The following is a 20,952-nucleotide window of genomic DNA, read 5'->3' on the forward strand; positions in this document are numbered from 1 at the left end:
CTGAATTTGTCTTAAAATGCAGAGGACTCTCCACAGTGTGGTGTCCCAGCCATAGCAACAGCGGGACTTGGTGTGAAACTCCAGCAGACACCGATGTGTATTGCGCACAAGTTGGAAGGCAAACGCACGAGCGGAGCTCCGTCGTGACGTCTCCGCGTGAGCCTCAAGCAGAAGTATACTGAGGCCTTTATGTTTGGGTCATGACTGTGAGGTTAAGTGTCTGTTTTGAACTGATGTAACCAGCATCTAGTTTTAACTGGAAAGACGCTATGTGATGTCAGGAATCTTTAATCTCTTTTTCTGGTCAACAGCCAATCAGATAATTCCATGTCAGTCCTGTTACTCACATGTCTAGCCACAGCCAATCAGATAGATTCTCTGTCTATATAAACATGTCTGAGAAGTGTGTGTTTTTGTCGGATTATTACCTCTGTTCCTCTGTGCAACTTTCGTTTCTCGTCTAGTCAAGTTTGTTCCACGCCTCTCAATGTGAATAAATAGTTAAAGGGATCGTTCAGATTTTTTGACATGAACCTCAATTTCATCCTCACCTCCAGTGTGTGCGATCAGCACTGACTTACCCCTGACAGCGTTCTGTGACACGAGTTCTGGTCCGGTGTTGGATGAGAGGAAAATAGTCCAGCCACTTGGCTGGGGTCACGGAAATAAAAGCGTTTTTCTTCTAAAAACAATTTGTGTTCAAAAGAGTGATACATTTGTATCACAATACTCTTTTCTGAAAAAAGTCAGACGCCATTACCGCCAGGCACTACTTTTTTTTTTCTGTCGTATCACTGCGCGTCGCCCTATAGACAGCTAATCGACGCACTGCAGCCAGCTGATCCTTCCGCCGTCGAAAAGACAAACAACTTGTAGATTAGTGCGCGTCTATCAGCTGCATGCGGGGCGCCGCACAGTGATACGAACAAACACAAAAGTAGTACCGGCGGTAATGGCGTCTGACTTTTTTTCAGAAAAGTAGTATTGTGATGCAAATGTATCACTCTTTAGAACACAAATTGTTTTTAGAAGAAAATCGCTTTATTTCCGTGACCCCAGCCAGCTTGCTGGACTATTTTCCTCTCGTCCAACATCGGACCAGAACTCGTGTCACAGAACGCTGTCAGGGGTAAGTCAGTGATGATCGCACACACTGGAGGTGAGGATGAAATAGAGATTCATGTTAAAAAATCTGAACGATCCCTTTAAAGTCTTATTTGTGTCTGCGTTTTTAGGATCCAACCCCAGAACATAACACAGGTGAGGCAGAGCCTCCCTGTCATCTTCTCTGCATGGTAAAAAAAAAATGAAACAAAAATACTAGATTGCATTAAATTATTTTCTGTTTTTCATTTTCTTAAATGTTATGTCCACATCTTTATATCTGACTCCAGAGGAGTCGGTGCCTCACCGGTCATGAACGTCATTGCACAAACGAGTTGCCAAAATGGAAGTTGTCCTCTACTTTCAACTCTATTTCACAATCAAGTTTTTAAGCAGCAACTACCAAAATGTAATTTAATCTCGAAGCACAGTCACAGTGACAACGGTTGTGTTATCCTGATAATTTGCTGAAAATGTACTCTACTGAGGAACCACTGAGAGGTCATGGGTGTCAGCTGGTGAACAGATTACTCATTGTCTTGTTTTTAATCCTTCACAGATAAATACAGAGAAATAATAACTGTGGGGCAAATAAAAAATGTGGTCTGTCACTAATCTATATTTAATCCTTCCATCTCAGAGCTGCTGTCGCTCATGAAATCATCAAAACAATGGGGACATGCTGGAAACTGCAGCACTAGCATTCAACTACAAGAAATGTTACTCTAACGTACGTACTACAAATGAAGGTCAAAGAGAATGGAGTTCATCCTAACATTATGTGGAAAATATGGTTTCTCTTATACTCCAGCAAATTTAAGTAATAACATGGACAAAAATTGGACTTGAGTCCATCTCATCTGATTTAGCGAAAAGCAGATTTCATCGAGGACTGATTACCAGTCAATCATAGGGCAACTGATCCTGAACCAGTTGCACAAAAGTCTGCTGTGGAAAACACTTTTGCATGCAGTGCGGTACTAAATAATGTATGCTGGCAAAACTTGACCACTGCTACAGTATTAGAACTAAAGCTGCGTCTTGTTGCTACAGTACATATTTGGCGTTCTGTTTGTTGAGTTTGAAGTAATTCAGATGAAAGCTTGAAATAACTCTTGGAACTGATTTGCTTCTGTGCCAGGGGTCACACATCCCAAATGGGACCCATTCAACACTTGTATGATCTGTTTAATGAAACCCAAATTAGTAGAACTAAATTGATTCTAGAAAAAAAAAAGAAAAAGAAAAAAAAAGAGAACTAAATTGATTCTTTGTGAAAGTAAGCAGGAACATGGGGAAAGTTGAAGGGGTTGATTTCTGCCTACCTCACCATTCTGGTCGAAGCCTTCCACAAGCCCCTTCCTTCTCCTCAGATTTTAGTAATCCAGTACTGTTACACAAGTGAGGTCAGGAGGGAGTCAGGACAATATAGAAGACAAATCCAGGGTGAGGGAAAGGGCAGGTTTAGGGGTGTGTGTTTATCCGTGTTACCAGGTTGTTCGAATGAGACAGTGAGAGAAACGTGGTGCTTTGCGCAAATGTACAAAGAGAGGGAGTGTGCAGCGGAGAGCGAGGGGCGGAGGGCTTGTAATCTGGGATTTGGATGAACGTGAGCGAGACTGATAGTACAATCCGTCAGCACTATCAGCCCCCACCCATCCTCTACCCACCTTAGGCGAATGTGACAAGCTTAGGTCAACCGGTCTGACCGCCTTCCTCCTGAGTGGTCAACAGCAAACAAAGCCCACCCGGCCTGTGATCCCCAAGCCAAGAGAGCTTTCGCTGGCCGTGACACAGACCGGACCGTGCCAGGCCGGATCAGGATGCCAGCTCTCCGAGAACTGCAAGGTTGTGGCTCGGTCTTGTCCGGGAAGCAAACACAGCATCTGTGCCGCCCGTGCCTAGAGATTACATCTAATCGTGTGTGGCGTAGTTACACCAGATCATAGTCGGCCCTTGCCAAGATAACCCCCGCGATCCAGCCAATTCAACAGTACGCCACTAGGCTATTCATTTTTCTGCCATGGGATGAACATACAATTAAATATAGCAAGAAGTATTAGACTATACATGCTCAAGATGACCTCGCAGTGAACCTTGGATTAAGTATTTGAAAGGCATTTTGCAAGGTAATTGTATTCACAATGCAAATGTCGAGATAACTATTGAAATCAGAGAGAGAGAATTTTGGTCTTAACACTGCAATATTTAGTTTATGCACACATCCCAAATGGGATCCAATTGCCTCCCTGCTTGGCACTCAGCATTACATGTTGTGGGGTTAGATCACCTAATGATCCCCGAGCGTGGCCCCTGCTGCTGCTCACCGCTCCCTCAGTGGATGGGTGAAATGCGGAGAATGAATTTCACCCCACTTAGTTGGATGTGACAATCAGTGGTACTTTAACCTTTATCCTGTGCTGCGTCCTTTGCCAATACCAATATTGTGGCATGGCAAATACTGTATTAATCCGCTCTAAATTCACTGAAAACGGTGAAACTGACTGATTGCACTGAAAAAAAATAAATCAAAAAATGCTGCATCTTGTTGCTACAGTACGTATTTGGTGTTCTGTTTGTTGAGTTTGCTCTTCCACACCAAACCTATCTGAGAATGTCTTGATTGTGTCGAGCACTGACTGCGGCAGTCATGCTGAAACAGAAAAGGCCATTCACCAAACTAAAATTGTCCAAAAAGTCTCGCTAAGAGTTAAAAACAAACATTCAGGTGAAACTCAGAGATGTAATGATTAATTGCTAGGGAAAAAAAACATGAGAACTTTGAGAAGAATTAAGCTAAAGAGGGTGCAGTATCTGGCAACCTCCTGACATGAATGACATTAACAAGCTCCTCCCAACCAACAGGAACGTAAGGTTAAACAGCACCCTGTAACAGGTTGCGTTGGACCACTGCATGTCCACTATCATTCCAGTCTCACACTATCACTCCCTCCTCCTCAGATCATGACTTCAGGAGCCAAGTGAGTCAGGGCTTTCCAAGAATAGGATTTCCTTTGACAGCCACCATGCGACCCACTTTCCTGCATGACGCCTCAAGCAGCAGAACAGGCAAACACAAATGAGCTGATGAGATTCCAAATAACCTGCTTTGGCCTGATAAGACGTCAACAGAACAGAGAGGGGGGGGGAAAAAAAGTGTCATGGGATAGACATGGACAGCTGGGAGCTTCAGGTTAGGCCTCAAGCTGGTCGAAGAAAAACGGGGCACAGTGTGCATCCAGCTGCCGCTTAGCCTCTTACGTAATGTCTCAAGTTCAATAAAGCTTGGGTCGTCTATTTACGGCATGCCTGTCTAGGCCCGTAGACAAAAAGGTGGTATACTTAGCATCCCCAGCATGGCATCAAAGTGCCCCGCGAGGCTATATTGGTCACAGACAAGCCTTGGGGTGTGGATTTTGGTAATGTTGTCTGTATTTTTGGCCGGCTGATGAGCTGCGGTATTTACACGCAGTGCTAAACTCACACATGACTGACCGGATGCTTCTCACTCTAAGCACTCCACACATCGCGTAATTAACTAAATTACTCATTTGAATTGGGAATCTGGCTCCAAATCTTTTAATCCTTTAGAATTACATAAACTTTTTATGTCTGTGCAAAAGTTAAAGCAAATTGGAACATGGTTTATTTCGTCATACTGTCACATAAACTCCATAATGCCATATTTTAAGACAGTGATTTCAAATGGTGGATCAGAACCTAAACGTGGGTCTCTGAAATGTTTTTGGTCGCTCATGTAATAGCTCGTCAAAATAAATAAATAAATAAATAAATAGATAAAATACTACTTTTGTGATTTTAGTGCCTTTTCGTAATTAATGTTCATCATCCATTTTGTGTGCTGCTTACCCCTCAGTAAGGTCGCGAGCCAATCCCAGCAGTCAATGGGCAGAGGGTACACCCTCAACTGGTCGCCAGCCAATCGCAGGGCGCACGTAGACAAACAACCATTCGTACACACGGTCACACCTACGGACAATTTGGATCGATCAATCAGCCTACCATGCGTGTCTTCGGAATGTGGGAGGAAAACGGAGTACCCGGAGTAAGCCCGCGCGAGCACGGGGCGATCATGCAAACTTCACACAATGAGGCCGGAGCCGGAATCAAACCCTGGACCTCAGAACTGTGAGGCGGACGTGCTAATCGAGAACCACCGTGCCGCCCAAAAGAGAAAGTTTATAACGATGCCATTGATTAAAACATTTGCATTTCAAATATTAAACTAAAATTTGGAAAAATCTTGAATCTAATTTGTGTTTGTTGGTAAATTTCCGTTGAGTAGTTTGAGTAGTTTTCAAATGGTAAAAAGAGCAACTTTATATGTATTGTTTTTTTCTACGCACCTTTGGGAATCCTGCTGTACTTACTCCACACTATGCATGAAGTGCATTAAAAAAAGCATGAACAGTTGGTGGTGTGGAGAGTTCTCCTGGAAATGTTGCTAGCGTTATCTTATTCCTCCACACGGGCTGTTGTTTTCCTGTGGCCCTACAGAGAAAACTGACTCACTCTTCTCAAATGAGTCTCAGTGACAGATGCGGTCTGCTCCATTAACAAAGGGGGCTTTGGGGGCTATATCGGTGGCTTCATAATGAACACGGAGCAGCAACATGACGTTATTTGAGATAGATGGAGAAGCGTAGGCAACTGTATGTGTGGATTAAATGGGGGATTTCAATGTGGTCCGACAGAGCGAGAAAAAGAGTTTCATTAAGATTAAGCTGCACATCTTCTGTTTTTACTGTGAGATTTCAGATCAGGAAGTGTGGAGGCAGCCTCAAAGCAACACTCATAAATGTCTCAGCCGCTCACACAAACCATTGGAACTAACAGGGCAGAAAACGGCTCCCCTCCTTCTTGAAATCTCACGCTTTTTGCGCATGTGCTATATTTGGCTTGAACCTGATTGTGATCCACAGCCCGGAAGGTCTGGTTCTATTGCTCACATTAGAGTGTTCGTTTGACTGTTTAGTTGGATTTTCTATGAAAAGTAATACACTCCTAACAGGCAGCATAATTTGGGAGTTACAGTAAACCTATTCACAGGCAATAGAAATCAAGCCCTGCTACTAATAGCAAAAATATATATACCACAAACTATCATCTCAAAATATTTAAATATGATTTTAAATTGAGTCTGATATTGCCCTTAAAAATAAATGGCTTTGGCACCATTTTAGTGTTACTGAAAGAGCATAAAAATATACAGCAAATCAAAATCAGAGGCATTTTTCAGCAAAAAGTCACAATTAGGTGAATTCATGAATAACGACAACAAATATCGGCATGTCATTGTATTTGAAAAAGCCTGTCTAAATTGTGATATTATTTGGAATTCTATTAAAAAAAAAAAAAGTTACGCTAAACATCCATCCATTTTCTTGACCGCTTATTCCTCACAAGGGTCGCGGGGGGTGCTGGCGCCTATCTCAGCTGGCTCTGGGCAGTAGGCGGGGGACACCCTGGACTGGTTGCCAGCCAATCGCAGGGCACACAGAGACGAACAACCATCCACACTCACAAGCACACCTAGGGACAATTCGGAGTGCCCAATTAACCTGCCATGCATGTCTTTGGAATGTGGGAGGAGACCGGAGTATACGGTAAACATACACCACTGAAATCACACAAATCCACGGTCGTAAAATAACTATTGTTTCTTAATGTTACTGTTTGGCTACTTACACTTGTAAAACAGTTTAAAGGACAGTGTGTAGAAATATTTGATTTTTCAATTTTCTTTCATTTTAAAAACCAACTATTAATTTCAATACTAAGCAAAATAATTACATCGCAGTAGTCACACCTCAAATTATAAAAGGCTGACATGTTTCGCTGCCATTTTTCTGCTACCATTACCCGAAGGAGCTTAACTTAGCGAACGCAGTAATTGGTACTAGGCTTGTGAAGTGTGGTCTCTCTGAGGCACTGAAGTTCACGTGCTTCAAAATGCATATACAGTGGTACCTCTACTTACGAAATTAATTGGTTCTGGAAGAAAGTTCTTAAGTAGAAAATTTTGTAAGTAGAGACGCATATTCCATGTAAATGCCGTAATCCATTCCAAGCCTCCCAAAATTCAGACATAAATGTTTTATAAAGCATAAAAATTCATCAAAACATGTAACAAATATATGTTACAATTAGATTATTGCACAATAAATGAGAGTTGTGCGTAATGTAAAAAACAAAGAATAAAGTAAAGAATAAAATTGAATGATGGTCATTTACCTTTTTAACTGCTGTCCTCATCGTTTTTTGCCCTCTTTGGTTCATGGTTCATGTTCCCTCTCAGAAGTGTTTTTTTGCCTGGTGTTTTGTAAAGAACTGATCCAAGGATGTTTAAAAAAAAAACAAAAAAAAAACAATCCTTCGAAAATGTCCAAGGCAAACATCATCTTAGTGAGCGGTCGCCTGACTGGTGAACACTTTTCTGGGTGATTCTTTTAAACAAATTCCGAAACTTCATGGAAACTTCCGGTATGGCGAGGCATCTTTTTCCAAAAAAGGCCCGTCTCGTCGCAATTAAAATCTTACTGTGCCTTCATCAATCACTAATTGTTTGAATTTTTGCACAAATTCGTCGGCCGTTAGTTAATACATTAACGACAAACTATCGGAACACCACATGGGCCTCGGGATGAATGATGAGGACGCTGTATAGACATCGATCTATTATCTAGGCTCATAGATACCTATGGTAGAGGTTCCTCTTAGCCAATGGGATGCCAGAAAGATGCACAAACACCGATCTAGTATCTACGCTCATAGATACCTATGGTAGGTAATAGCCATAGCTGAAAGTATGTTGCGTTCGGTAATGTATTTTTACCTTTCGTATCTAGAAATTTATTTCGTAACAAGAGGCAATATTTTCCCATCGAGGCGTTTCGTAACTCGAAAATGCCGTATGATGAGACGTTCGTAAGTAGAGGTACCACTGTACTTCGAACTTAGGTTGTTCTATTAGTTCACCACTAGATGGCAGAAAAATCGACACACTGTCACTTTAACCAACTTAATTTTTTTTTTTTTTTTTGCTGTTGCAGTTAAAGGTTTTGAGAAATTTTGAAAGTATTTCTGTTGGGATTGTTCATCTGTACTTTCCATTTTATGAACTTTACAGAACTTCACCAAAATGTAAGCACTTTCAGAACCCTGAAAAAAAATATCAAATGAAGGGTTTTCAAGACTTCAAGTATCTATGACAACATTCAACTAACATTTCTATTACACTGACCTGTTTACCACCTGTACAGTGTATTTTCTTTTTTGTGTCAACTACAAACACTAGGAGTGCAAAGAAAGCAATTTCTGAAGAGCGTGACGCACACAACTGTCTCCAGAGCAGCCAGCTGCCGGTGTCAACATTTTCCAGGTCACCTTGCAGCAGGCCAGAATGCTGATGCACATTGGCAAATAATTAGTTCAGAGGTAAAGAGCAAGTGCTAAATGTTTGTAACTACAGATGAATTTGGGCACAAAAAATATTCAAAAGGTTTAGGATTGAACGAACACAAGCCACTGTTGGCTCTAAACTTTATTTTGTTACAGTAAAAACAAACTCTGAGCAACTTGGCTGTGAGGCTGAGGATTCTCAACAGTTGCTACTAAGAAAATGTTTTATTGTTTAAATGACAATTAATGGTAGGGCTGGACGATTCTAATAAACAATTTAATTGGGATTTTCACTCAATACTGTGATTGCTTTTTAAATGTAATATGTGATTATTTTTTCAAGGTCCTCTCCCCATGCATTTTTTAAACAAAACACAAACAATCAATTAATTGATATTACAATAAACAATCAGATTTATTATGTTTAAAATGGTTTGGTTTTACAGATTAGTCTTACACTAAATAATTATAAAAGCAAATGAATCATGAATTCATATGAAAAACTGTTTTTCTTTCCACAGTACTTCAATAAGAGTTGTTACCTTACTAAATTTAAGTGGTAACAAAATAAAATTCTACCCCCAAGTGTGTGGTAACATTAGTCAGCAAAAAAAAAAAAATAAAATAAAAAAAAAAAAAAAAATCACAATTAGTTCATAAATCAGATTACAAGAGCACAAATGAATCTGTAGATATACCACTTCAAGTTGTAATGTTTCATGAAATAATGAGATAGTATGTAAACATGTGGTCTACACTTTTTAATATAAATAAATAAATAAATAAATAAATAAATAAATAAATAAATAAATAAATAAATGCTAAAAATAATGATTTGAATGTGATTAATTGTTCAGCCCTAATTAAGGGTTAACATATTTCTAAACATGTATGCTTAATAAAGGTTTAATAATGGTGACAATTTCATTGTCACAAGAGAAACATTAACTTTACATTACTTCCAATGCAATTTTTCTAAATTGGAACAAATCAGAGGTCACCCAGCATTTAGTTGGACCATCAAGATTCCACTATGAGTCACTCCCACCAATGGTACTATTAAATCAACTTTGCTCTGCAAGATGAATCCTCATGGTATTTGTGAGTTCACTAACTCCCGAGAATACATTTTGTACGTACTGAGCCCGTTGATTTTCACTCATCGGTTCGGACCAATCACAGAGCAACAAATTAATTCTGTTCTCACAGAATTACTCAGCTTCCTTTTTGAATGTTGAACAGTGAGAGGCTCTTGACCAATGATTTCATCCGTGGCCATGATTGGTCAAAACAAACGTGCACAAAATGCAGCGTTGTCCAATCAGCTCAAAGTACTGTACAGAATGTCCCACCTTTCCCGAACAAATCACCATGGAGAATTCCTAGGTTGATATTGTGGAGAACTCCCTTGAGTGAATCCCATTATAAATCTCGCTATTCTAGGTGACTATTAAATATGAATCCATCCATACTATCTCAAATGACTTGGGCGAAGAGCGAGGTACACCTTGAACTGGTCAACAGCCTATCACAGAGCACACAGAGACGAACAACCACTCCCATATTCACACCTTTGGGCAATCAATCTACAATCAAACAGACAAAGCCAGAATACGTGAAAAACAAACAAACAAGCAAGCATGTGGGAAGACTATAAAAATCTGCCTGGTTTGTGTGCTAGTCACATGCAAAAGCAATACAAAATGTTTTTGTTGCAAATTGTGGAAATATCAGAAATGCCCGGATGTTTGGAATTGTCAATACCACTACGCTGCCCACTATTAAACAATGTACGTTTAGTTACGTTGTACACTTGTGTTAAGTAATATTTCTATTGCCATTAAAAGAAAAAGTTTATATTGTTGAAAGTAATTGTTGCGGCTACTTCTTGCAAAACCAAATATAAACAACAATATATATGCTCTCTGTCCATAACATATAGGCAAACCTGATCTGAACATTGTAATTAAAATATCAATAGGCCTACAACAGATGTATCCACATTTTACTTCATGTCAATTTGGCATCTGCAGCTGGAATGTCACTTGTGTTCTTTCTCAAATTTTGAAACAAGAATATTAAAGCATGAGGTGTGTAATTTTATGAGTGACTTTGTCCCCAAACATGACCAAACATTCAGCTGTCCCCTCAACTAGACCAACTGCAGGCGCTCACTTTAACGCATTCACCAGCTTCAGTGAACTTATCGAAGCTCCGCTCGTACAAAGTGAAGCAGGTGTCAAACACTACAGCTATTGCAGGTGACGCTTTAAAATACAGAACAACTCCACTTTACCTGCGCGATGTCATCGCAGTCTCTCCGAGGTGTCAGGAGTCCTCAAACGTTGCTCTTATCCCAGCAAGAGTGACTGTATAGCGGCACTATCAGCGCGCTCCGGCGGCTCGGGAGTCGGGGCTATTTTGCTAACGGTTTCATCACTCCACGCACTTCAAGTATGGCGCGTGAGTTCCGGCTCTGACCTTCAAAACAAAACATGTAGGATTCTGGGAGCAGTATTTACTCTACTTAAGTCAGCTTTATTGCTAAAGCACTTACATAAGTAATTATTTACTGTGCATAATAGAGCTCGAACATTAAACATAAAACAACCATAAATACTGCACTGTACTGTAGCCATTTTCACATCAAACTTCCCATGACTACTGGAGTGCACTTTCCTGTCCTAACCTCCAAAACAAAAGCGTGCTTTTGTGTACGCGCGTGTGCCTGCGTGTGTGCGTGTGTGTGTACCGTACAACTCGTGCTGTACACGTTTAACTCAAGCCAAAAGTCGGTTGTTTAATTGTATTGTAGAAAAAAAAGTTTAGTGTAATTAAATAAATGAATACTTAATTAATTCATAATATCAAAAAGTGATACTTATATATTATACAATAAAGTAGGCTAATACTATAATAGGAAAACACTTTTCAGACATTGAAACAAACCCTTAATTTTTATATTAAAAATTATTTTGTGTAAAATTCATTTTTCCTGAGATGCTGAAGTTTGGCTGCTTGTTAGCTGTAAGGTGGGGTAGAAGTAGAAAACGAAAACAGTAATTTGTGCAAATCCTAAAAAGTGGAGATATAAATGGACGATATGATTACTTTTATTACACAATATACATTTTGATTGATTTCTTCTTTTTTAATAAATGATTTTCAGAGATTTTGTTTTTAAACTAAATAATTGGTCGAACCAAGTACTCTCACAGGCCTTAACCACTGCTCCAGTTCCGTACCTCTTCCCTCAATCATCTTTGACTCATAGTTGTGTGTCCTTCGCTAACCAATTTATGCATTCACGTTCATAACAGAAGTTGTAAATCAATTAGATGCTTATGTTTCTTGAATGATGAGTCTTTCTGTAGTGCATCTTAGAAATAGCTGACAAGTTCCTAACCCACACAACTTTATTTAATCAAATGGCCGACCAGTCATGACAACAAAGTGAGTATGCTGCGCTATTATTATTAAATTTTTGGAATTCAATTCTTGAATAGTCTGTTGACTATTAAACCAATAAAGCCTTGTACATTAATTTTACTCTAAATTGTAAAGCGATGCCATATGGTTTTAAGAGAAAAAGATGCCGGTTCTGGAGGACGGCGCTTGTGCTCACGGGCAACATTGACGTCAGCGGCCTCTCACTACAGCTTAATCTACTGGGGGGATGGACAGGCTTATGCAATTGTCTGTGAGCCCAAAGGCTTCACAACTATGGATTTATTTGCCTCTCCACAGCTTGACCCCGTGTGCTGCCACAGCCCACACACGAGCGCTGACAGGACGGAGAGACGGAACATCTCCTTCCCCTTGAAATTATTCGCAGTCCTATGCAGCGTGCTCCGGGCTGAAAGGATTTGCTCCCACTGAGTATTTATTGTTTACGTCTGGCCAGCAGTTAAAAATTATGCTGGCGCACAATAGGACGACATTACAGTCTGATCAATACATGATGGAAATGGATGTGGAAGGTGAACAGCGTTGGCTGCATATTTGCTTTCTCGCACTAAATGTGATGGATGCAAAGTCATCGCCATGTGTCAGGGGATTTCAATTCATACTGTAGGTCTCATGTTCGTTTCAAGAGGGTGTGTTGCACCTGCATAGGCAAATATTTCACAAGATAATGTGATAATGTGTGTGTGTGCTCGATGATAATCTAATTTCTGAATACAGTCATTGAAACGGATGATAGTCTTTGGCAGTTTTAGTTCCTTATTTTCACTTAACATTTTCTCATTCAATTTATTTCACTTTTATTAATATGCCAAGTCTCTTGGTGCAGAAACTTTGACCGGAATTACACTCTGTGAACAGAATTACACTCATCAGCCTCAACGTGAAGAGAAGAAAAGTTTCAAAAACAAAATTATAAATGGTAGATGAATGCTGAGATTACATTAAAAACCATTTTTGTAGCAAAGTTTTAGAATGTTTGCATACAAAGTTTGCGATTGTAGACAAGGCTTATTTCGACATCAACATCAGTACCGCGCTAGGCTTTAATAGCCACTGACCTTAGAATGTCATCTACAGGTTGGGAAAGAAATGAAGACACACTGGTAGAGTCACAGAAAGGCAAGATTGAGGATGATGTTTAAGGTTGGGCAAAAAAGTTATATTGCAGTGTGTTTCTTTTTGTTTTGTTATTATAGTCAGCTTCTTGTCAATGTGATTCTGTTGAGCACTTTGGAGCTATGTCTAAATTTGATGACATCCACCAAACTGGCTTTGTTGTATAATTCACAATTTCATTTCTCCTAACAGGTTGTGCCCTACGTAAAATAAACCAAACAAAAACATTGTCATTGGTTGCTCCTCTCAAACTGTTTCGACTGTTCAGCCCTCAGTAATTTATGTGCAATCTGACATTTATCATTTAGAAATTACAGAACAAGCATTTGTGTATCAACTGTAACCCAGCGGTGTCAAACTCATTTTAATTCATGGGCCACTTTCACCCAAATTTGATCGAAAGTGGGCTAGATCAGTATGTCCGTTGCATGATAACCTATAAATAATGACAAATGCAAATAATTACATGTACATTCTGAAACTATTGTAATTTATCATCTTACTGCAGAGTAGGGATGTAACAATATGGGCAATATTGTGATATTGTGATATTAGAACTGCCACAATATCGTCGTCATCATGTTCACAATATTTAAAAGGAACACATCTGTTAAAAAAAGTCAGGTTGATTTCCATTTGTGCAGTTCTAGCACCCTCTAGTGGCTAGTTTATTAGTTTAATTTCATTTTCATTAGGGATGTTTTGGCCTTCTATGTTTAAAATCTATAATTGCCAGATGAAGGGGAACGCAATATGCTTGTGAAGTGATCAAGGTGTGCTTGCATTAGCAAATAAGTGCCTCAATGTTATTAGTGATTGTAAGTGGTTTATATGCATTGCTGTTATGTACAAAAACACAATGCTGTGCTTTTTTTAGTATCAGCTCTCTTTTTTTACAATATTGTGATTTTTTTAAATATCGCCAACACACAATATCGTGATAATTATCGTATCGTGATCTTCATATCGTGATAATATCATATCATGATGTTTGGGTATCGTTACATCCCTACTGCAGAGTGATCTGAAATTTCTTAACAAAATTTAAAGTGGGTGTGCGCTCTCTAGTGGACAAAATTAGTAACTACACTCATTTTTTACTGACAACTGCTGTTTCTGTTCTGTTCTCATGGGCCAAATTGGATCCCTTGATGGGCCGGTTCTGGCCCACGGGCCATATGTTTGACACCCACTGGTTTAAATACTATTGCGCCAAGAAACTAAAGTATTTAGCATAAAAGTCCTGAATTGTGATTGTCATACCGAATTTATTTTGTGAAACCTCTCAATTGAAAGCTCTTCTTTTACACCTTTCACATCTTGTTTGCTTTGTTAAATGTACCATAGTAATCATAAAATAAATAACAAAATAAAAAAGACAACTTGTTCAAACATTTCTGTAATTAACTGCAGAAAAACAAGTGTGCATTTGAGCATCTTAATTTAGAAAATAAACCAAATAAAAATATTGAAATGTCCAAAAAAATTAACAATGAGAAGACTGACCTCCATTTTGGTTGACATTTTATTTCATGATGAGGAACACAAGACAAAGGTCATAAGGTTAGTAATGTTCAGGTCATGCCACTTTTACTCGGAGCACTGCCCTTTGAAGAGGTTCGTGAACAGACAGTAGTTTACATCCACTTTTTGATATAAATAAGGAACAGAAGTGAGGAAATGAACATTTTGCTTGTATTTCCCCCCCTGTCATTATTATTACTATTATATGGGGATGGAGCTTATCAGTTGGCTAAACAAAATAAGGATGCTGCTTAGAGTCAAGGTGACTAGTGGCTTTAAAGGCAATTCAAAGTTGCCATTAAATCATGTGGCTTTATTGTTTGGTGTCACATACAAATATACATATATATTTAGGTGTTGCCACCTGAATTGGTCAAAACCAAAGAACAGCATGGTTTAAAGAAGATATAAAGAGAGTGAGTGCTGGAATTGAAACGTGTATTGATACACCAGAAAAGGGCTTCCTGATTTCACCTGATATTATGCATGAGTTATATTATAGCTTTCGTGACATCCCTCCCCATGTACATTTATCAAAGTGTGGTAGGAAAGACATGGCTCCAGTGTATATTACTAAAAAAACAAACAAACATAAACCTCCACAGATAACACATTTAGCTAAATTTACACTTAAAACAGGTGGGCTGTACAAAAAAAAAAAATGGTTGCCAAATCATTTCAGGGGAAACATCGTTAAGAATGTAAACAAACAAGACCGTTTGCTACTCAACCACAAAACAGGCATGATTTTTGTTATAGAATATATTGCCAAAGATCTCATATCAAAAAAAGATATCAGTCATCACAGCTTATTGTGGTTCAGCAACTGCTCATTGCATCACTGAATGTTACAAACCCATGCGCTACTACAGTATGTTAGTTAACATGTAATAATCATTTATTTGTGGCTGTTATGGCTTCAACAAATGTCACAGTCTCTCTCAACAGCCAGATCCGATTCTTCCAGGAATGCGGGTATAAAAAAATTAAATGAAGACTCTTGCTGTTTGTTGATGGTTGCCAGGCAGGACACATCCCAAGATAATCGTCTCTTTCTCCTTGCATCGTTCTTTTTTCCCATCCTCCCTAAAAACAACTTTTCCCCTCGTGGACTATGCAAGGTTCCTGCATAACACCGGGGGAAAGCTTCGGAAAGATACCGCAAGTGAGGCAATGCTTCAGAGCAAGATCAACACTGCATACATCCATGCATTAATGGTGGTTATCATGAGTGACCATTTGTTGATTTTTCAAAAAGAAAATAACGCACAGTTCTCTCTGATGAGAACATACCTTACATATTCACAGTCTCTCACATTATTTATAAACTCTGTATATTTTTATTTATAAGATTTTATGACATGTCTTGGTGTGTTAGAGGGTCATATAGGCTTCAGATCCGACAAATATCAGTTGTAATTTTATTTTATTTTATTTTTTTGGTACTGTGATTTGAAGAGTGATGTGAGTAGATGAATTTTGTTGGTGTTGTTGTTGTTGTACTTTCTCATTGTAGCAGCTTGACTGATCTCAGAGAGTCCCATTAAGGAAATACAATAGGCTGGGAGGTGGAGAGGGAATGCAGTATTAAATAATATATATGCATACTGTATATATATTATTGTATGTAAAAAGAATGTTTGAGGAATGTAAGCAACATATATGGCACCGTGACAAGTGTTTAAGAAAAATCAACACCAGAGTTCAAGTAATGAGCAGTCAATACGCAACATTTTTTTTTTGTTACCTTGGTGACGGATTTAAGAGCAAAACTACTCCCTGCATACTGAAAATCTGTTTTTCATGTTGATTTAAAAAAAGGCAATGGACATGTGAATGGAGGTGAAGATTAAAAGAAATTATGAAAAAAAAAAAAGAACATTTTCTTCCGATATAAAAAGCAATGAAAAGCATACAAAAATACAAAATAATTACAGCAGGAGACATGGGTGCTATGGAAGGGAATGGAAAGGGTTGGGAGGATTTCTTGAGTATTTACTAATTTCTTTCCTCATTTCTCTCAGTGTTTTCTTTTTTCTCCCCGTGTGCCTGCTTATTGGGCGGCTGGACAGTGTAATATTTGGGGGTTGTTCAAGGCGTCCTCCACCAGGTGGAGCTCCACACCGTCCACCACCACGTCCTTGATGCAGCCCACAAAGCCCGTGCTGTAGGCCTTGGGCAACCGACGGGCCACCGACACTTCTTCCAGACCGCCTGAGGACAACAGCAAAAAAGATGCGAAAGCCATGATACATCAGCCATTGCACACTGTTATTATACTAAAGACACAATAACTCTCTCTGTCAATACAAAAATAGTACATGCGGGTAGTAACTATGTATAAATAGTGTCTTCACTGTACAGGAGATTTTGAGTGGTGGTGGGGCAATGGGTGGACCCATTTGAGGAGGTGTGAGTGTGGGGGGGAGGGGGGGGGCGACTTCAGACTAGGGTTAAGATTTCAAAATAGGGTTTTAAACTAGGGTTAGTGCTTCAAAGTAGGATTAGCATTTTAAAGTGGAGTTTTTCATTTGGGTTTAAACTAGGATTAGGGTTTCAAAGTGTAGAATTATAGATATAGTATATAGATTATAGTATAGAATCAAAGTTAGAATTTCAAAGTCGGGTTTAAAACTTTCATTAGGCTTAAATGCAGGGTCAGGGTTTCAATTAAATTAATTGTTTCAATAATTAATTCATTATTAACTAATTTACTCCCAAAAATGTATAAATACGTTCTATTTTAAATATTACCATGCTCCCAAAGATGTATTTATGCATTTTGGGTTTGATGCAGCCTCTGAACTGAAGAGAATGCTTGAACCAATGGTAGTTATTACAAAAACGGCCAGCAGATGGCAGCAGAATATAAGAGATCAAAAAGCTATTTTCCCCACAGTTTTAAACAGATTTGTGAATAATGATAAAACTTAACCATACTCTAATGCTAATTGATGCAAAATGTAAAAAGATAGAAATATACTTTTTTTTTTCCTGATGAAAGAAGAGGCTCTAATCTTTCTTTTGGTAGATTCCATGTTTTTATAGCAATAGGACATAATATCCTACGGGCATAGCAAAATCAGTCAAAATCCAGTAAAATAGTGAAAATGTCCTGAGAGTGAATGAGTTAATATACATTTAATCTAATCTCCCTCTTCTTGGCTGACGTGCTACTGTATTAATTCTTTCACTATTATACATGAATGGAATTTTAGAAACAGCTCTCAGTATGATGCAATACATTGCAATCATAAAAATGAGGACGTTGTGAAATGAACACCTCAAAGTGTCAATCAAAAGTAAGCATTATTGTCTTGGTGAAGGCAGAATTTTGGATTTCTATAACTAAATTGGAAAGCAGCCTTTTCGAGGACAGTCATAATGTGTTTTAATCTCCGTGCGAACAGACTGAAATGGTTATTCTCTAATATGAAGTGAATCAATTTTGTAATTCAAAGCAACTGATTGAGTCCATTATGCTTTCTCTTTTAGCACCTTTTTAATTTAAATCCAATTTTAAATGAATTCTTACATCCTTTGAGGAGACACAGTGACCCAATTGGCTTCTGTTTGACGCTTCCTATTCTCCTACAATATGTTTGATGCTAAGTTATGCTTTTGAGTCAGCACACTCAAACTAGTCTACTTTCTCAACACCATAGCAAGTTTTTATTGAAATTTTCATGATGTCCTACTGGATCACTGATGCCCCCCCCTCCACTTATCTGCTAGGCTCAGAGTTCACTTTCCCGTCAAAAGCTCTTTACCTCCCCTGTCCCGCCCATCTTAATCGGATTGTGTACCTTAGAAATGGGGGATCGACAAGCCTAATTTCACACGCATTACTGTCGAATTAATGACGGATGGTGAAAAGGGGATTTCAAAAGAAGGGTCCTTGATGGAAGGATTGGAGGATTATGTATTCTTGCTGCAGGGCTCAGTTCTCTTAACTGACTTCACGTTATTACTTGAGTGCAACAAAACACCTCCATTGTTTCTACCAAGCTGCAAGATTTGGTTTAGGTTGGTACACAATAGAATGCTTTTCTACTGTAAAAAGCCCTAAAATGGTCACTTTCAAGTGTGGCTTATCATGACATGTCTTTATGTCAGATATTGGATTCCAATTAGGTTCAGTTCAATTCATCCATCCATCCATTTTCTGAACCGCTTGTTCCTCACAAGGGTCGTGGGGGGTGCTGGAGCCTATCCCAGCTGGCTATGGGCAGTAGGCGGGGTACACTCTGAACTGGTTGCCAGCCAATTGCAGGACAACAATTCAATTCAATTCAAATTTATTTAAGTAAAATAAATGAAAGGGGACAAAAAGAAGTAAATCTTTTTATGTCTGCCCCTGATCAACACAAAAAAAGAAAGTAACACAAAATGAATGACAGCGAGCGGTCAAGACGCTTTCATCAGTGTAACGATACTACAAAATAATTAGAAATTATTCAACTGCATGTCCTTGTGTAATATATAATTTTGCAGTATTGTGCTTTTATGCATTTAAAAAAAAATACAAATAGACTGAGAAGATTTTGTTTTACAATCCATATTGTTCCACAGACTGACACCTTGAGTTGAAATACATCGTTCTTTTTGTTTTGTTCTGTATTTAGGTTTGGAAAGAAAAGTCTGTTAATTCCTCTTAATTTATACTCACTTTCCCTTTTTTATAAATTTAGTTTGTATATTGACTGGTAAAATTTCATGATGGGCTTTATACATTATTTTAAGGCAGTTAAACTCCATCAACTCATTAAATTTTAATGTTTTTAGTTGTATAAATAATGGATTAGTGTGGTCTCTGTATCCACAACCAAAAACGACACGGATACCACATTTCTAATTTGAATCCACAAATGATCAAGTCCTGATTTGGATTGAGGGTGTGTGATTTAAGAGCTTGAATGGGATCACAGTAAAAAAAAAAAAAAAGTTTGGATGTGGGTCAGCTGGAGCAAAGACTTCCCCTGATGGAGGGTGTCTTGTCACCATTCTCAAGAGCGAATGATATATTTGTCCATTTCGCTATCCAAGTGTGGCCACCTACCCAACCAAAGCGCTCCGTCTGTGTCCAGCTGAGTTGCTGCCAAAGGCGATGATCCTGTCACTGCTGCCTCATTGCCAACTTGTAGCGATCCATCTCGTAGCGCTCTGCGGAGGACAGGACTGTTGTTTAGAAGCGTGTGCGTCATACTCAATAGCTGTAAAATGTTCTTTAATTTCATCTGAGGCATCATGACTCCACGGCTCCGCTGGCAGCACACTAAGCACCCCCCATAAATGCCTTTGCCAAGCAGCATTCTAAATGGGGCCCGCCTAGCAGCTAACAGATGCCGTAGGAGTTAGCGTTCATACAAGGTGGCCCCGTGCGATGCAGCAGCGCACACTCAAGAATTGTGACGACGGGGATAATTTGAACCCACTAAAGTGTCATTCCAACAGAAGGGGGCGTCATTAAAACGGCAAGCGACACAGATTGCGGCACTATAACTACACATGCTGTGATTTACACCAGCGTCAACATTCAAATTATGTCGCGTGCCTCTTAGCGTGCCAGGGATGAGACGTGAACCGATACTTAGCATGGTATGAATGTTGAACGATCAATTATTGCTGCTTTCTTACACAATGGAAGAAAAGTAATTATCCCCCCGCACTTCAATTCACAGCCATGTTGAAAGCTAATGTCCAGCAGGCTGAGGTTGATAAATGGGTCATGCTCAAGTTTCAAGCAGTTAATTTGGTTCTAATGACAGAATCCTTTAACGTGACATTGCCATGCACAATCATCACTGCTCGCTTCCTTTCTATTGGAAAGACGTGCAATAATAATGAGCTGCACTTTTGGCTTTATCGAGGAGGTTATCTCTCTACTGTTTTGTATGATGTTTTGTGTGTTTAGGATAATTGTCCACAAATGAAAATTTTAATAGTAATATATTAAATCCTATTGAATTGAATCTCTCTTGTCGGCATTAGGTCTGAAGCCTGTTAATATTGCTTGAAGTTTTGTCAGCAGCTGTCATGAAAGCACTGCATGCATAAAGTGGAATTTAATTTTAAAGGGGAAGTCAACCCCAAAATGTTCTTAATAATAATACAGTGGTACCTCTACTTACGAAATTAATTGGTTCTGGAAGAAAGTTCTTAAATAGAAAATGTTGTAAGTAGAGACGCATTTTCCATGTAAATGCCCTAATCTGTTCCAAGCCTCCCAAAATTCAGACATAAATGTTTTATAACGCATAAAAATGCATCAAAACATGTAACAAATACATGTTACAATTAGATTATTGCACAATAAAT

At 38.9% G+C, this 20,952-nt stretch overlaps 2 protein-coding genes across 15 annotated transcripts in view; both read right to left on the minus strand.

Moving 5' to 3' along the window:
* The window catches only part of ptpn11b (protein tyrosine phosphatase non-receptor type 11b), a 48,334-nt gene extending 37,365 nt beyond the window's left edge, over positions 1-10,969 (minus strand). For 3 of the 4 annotated variants that reach the window (XR_013282568.1, XM_077515063.1, XM_077515064.1), the window contains exon 1: positions 10,823-10,969. Coding sequence is in view for 3 of the 4 variants with exons in the window: in XM_077515063.1 (XP_077371189.1) it covers positions 10,823-10,836 (14 nt within the window). In the remaining variant the exon portion in view is untranslated. Of the gene's footprint in view, positions 1-2,429; positions 2,621-10,822 lie in introns of those variants that run through there. The other variant, XM_077515065.1, reaches the window with a different exon arrangement.
* A 3,648-nt stretch (positions 10,970-14,617) lies between these two features.
* Positions 14,618-20,952, minus strand: part of agrn (agrin) — a 341,291-nt gene continuing 334,956 nt past the window's right edge. For all 11 annotated transcript variants that reach the window (XM_077515073.1, XM_077515069.1, XM_077515070.1 and 8 more), the window contains 2 exons: positions 19,694-19,797; positions 14,618-16,848 (listed from right to left, as the gene is read on the minus strand). In XM_077515073.1, the coding sequence (XP_077371199.1) occupies positions 16,688-16,848; positions 19,694-19,797 (265 nt within the window). In that variant the 3' untranslated portion in view covers positions 14,618-16,687. The remainder of the gene's footprint in view (positions 16,849-19,693; positions 19,798-20,952) is intronic.

Source organism: Festucalex cinctus, chromosome 2 (assembly GCF_051991245.1).
Source record: "Festucalex cinctus isolate MCC-2025b chromosome 2, RoL_Fcin_1.0, whole genome shotgun sequence".
NCBI lineage: Eukaryota > Metazoa > Chordata > Actinopteri > Syngnathiformes > Syngnathidae > Festucalex > Festucalex cinctus.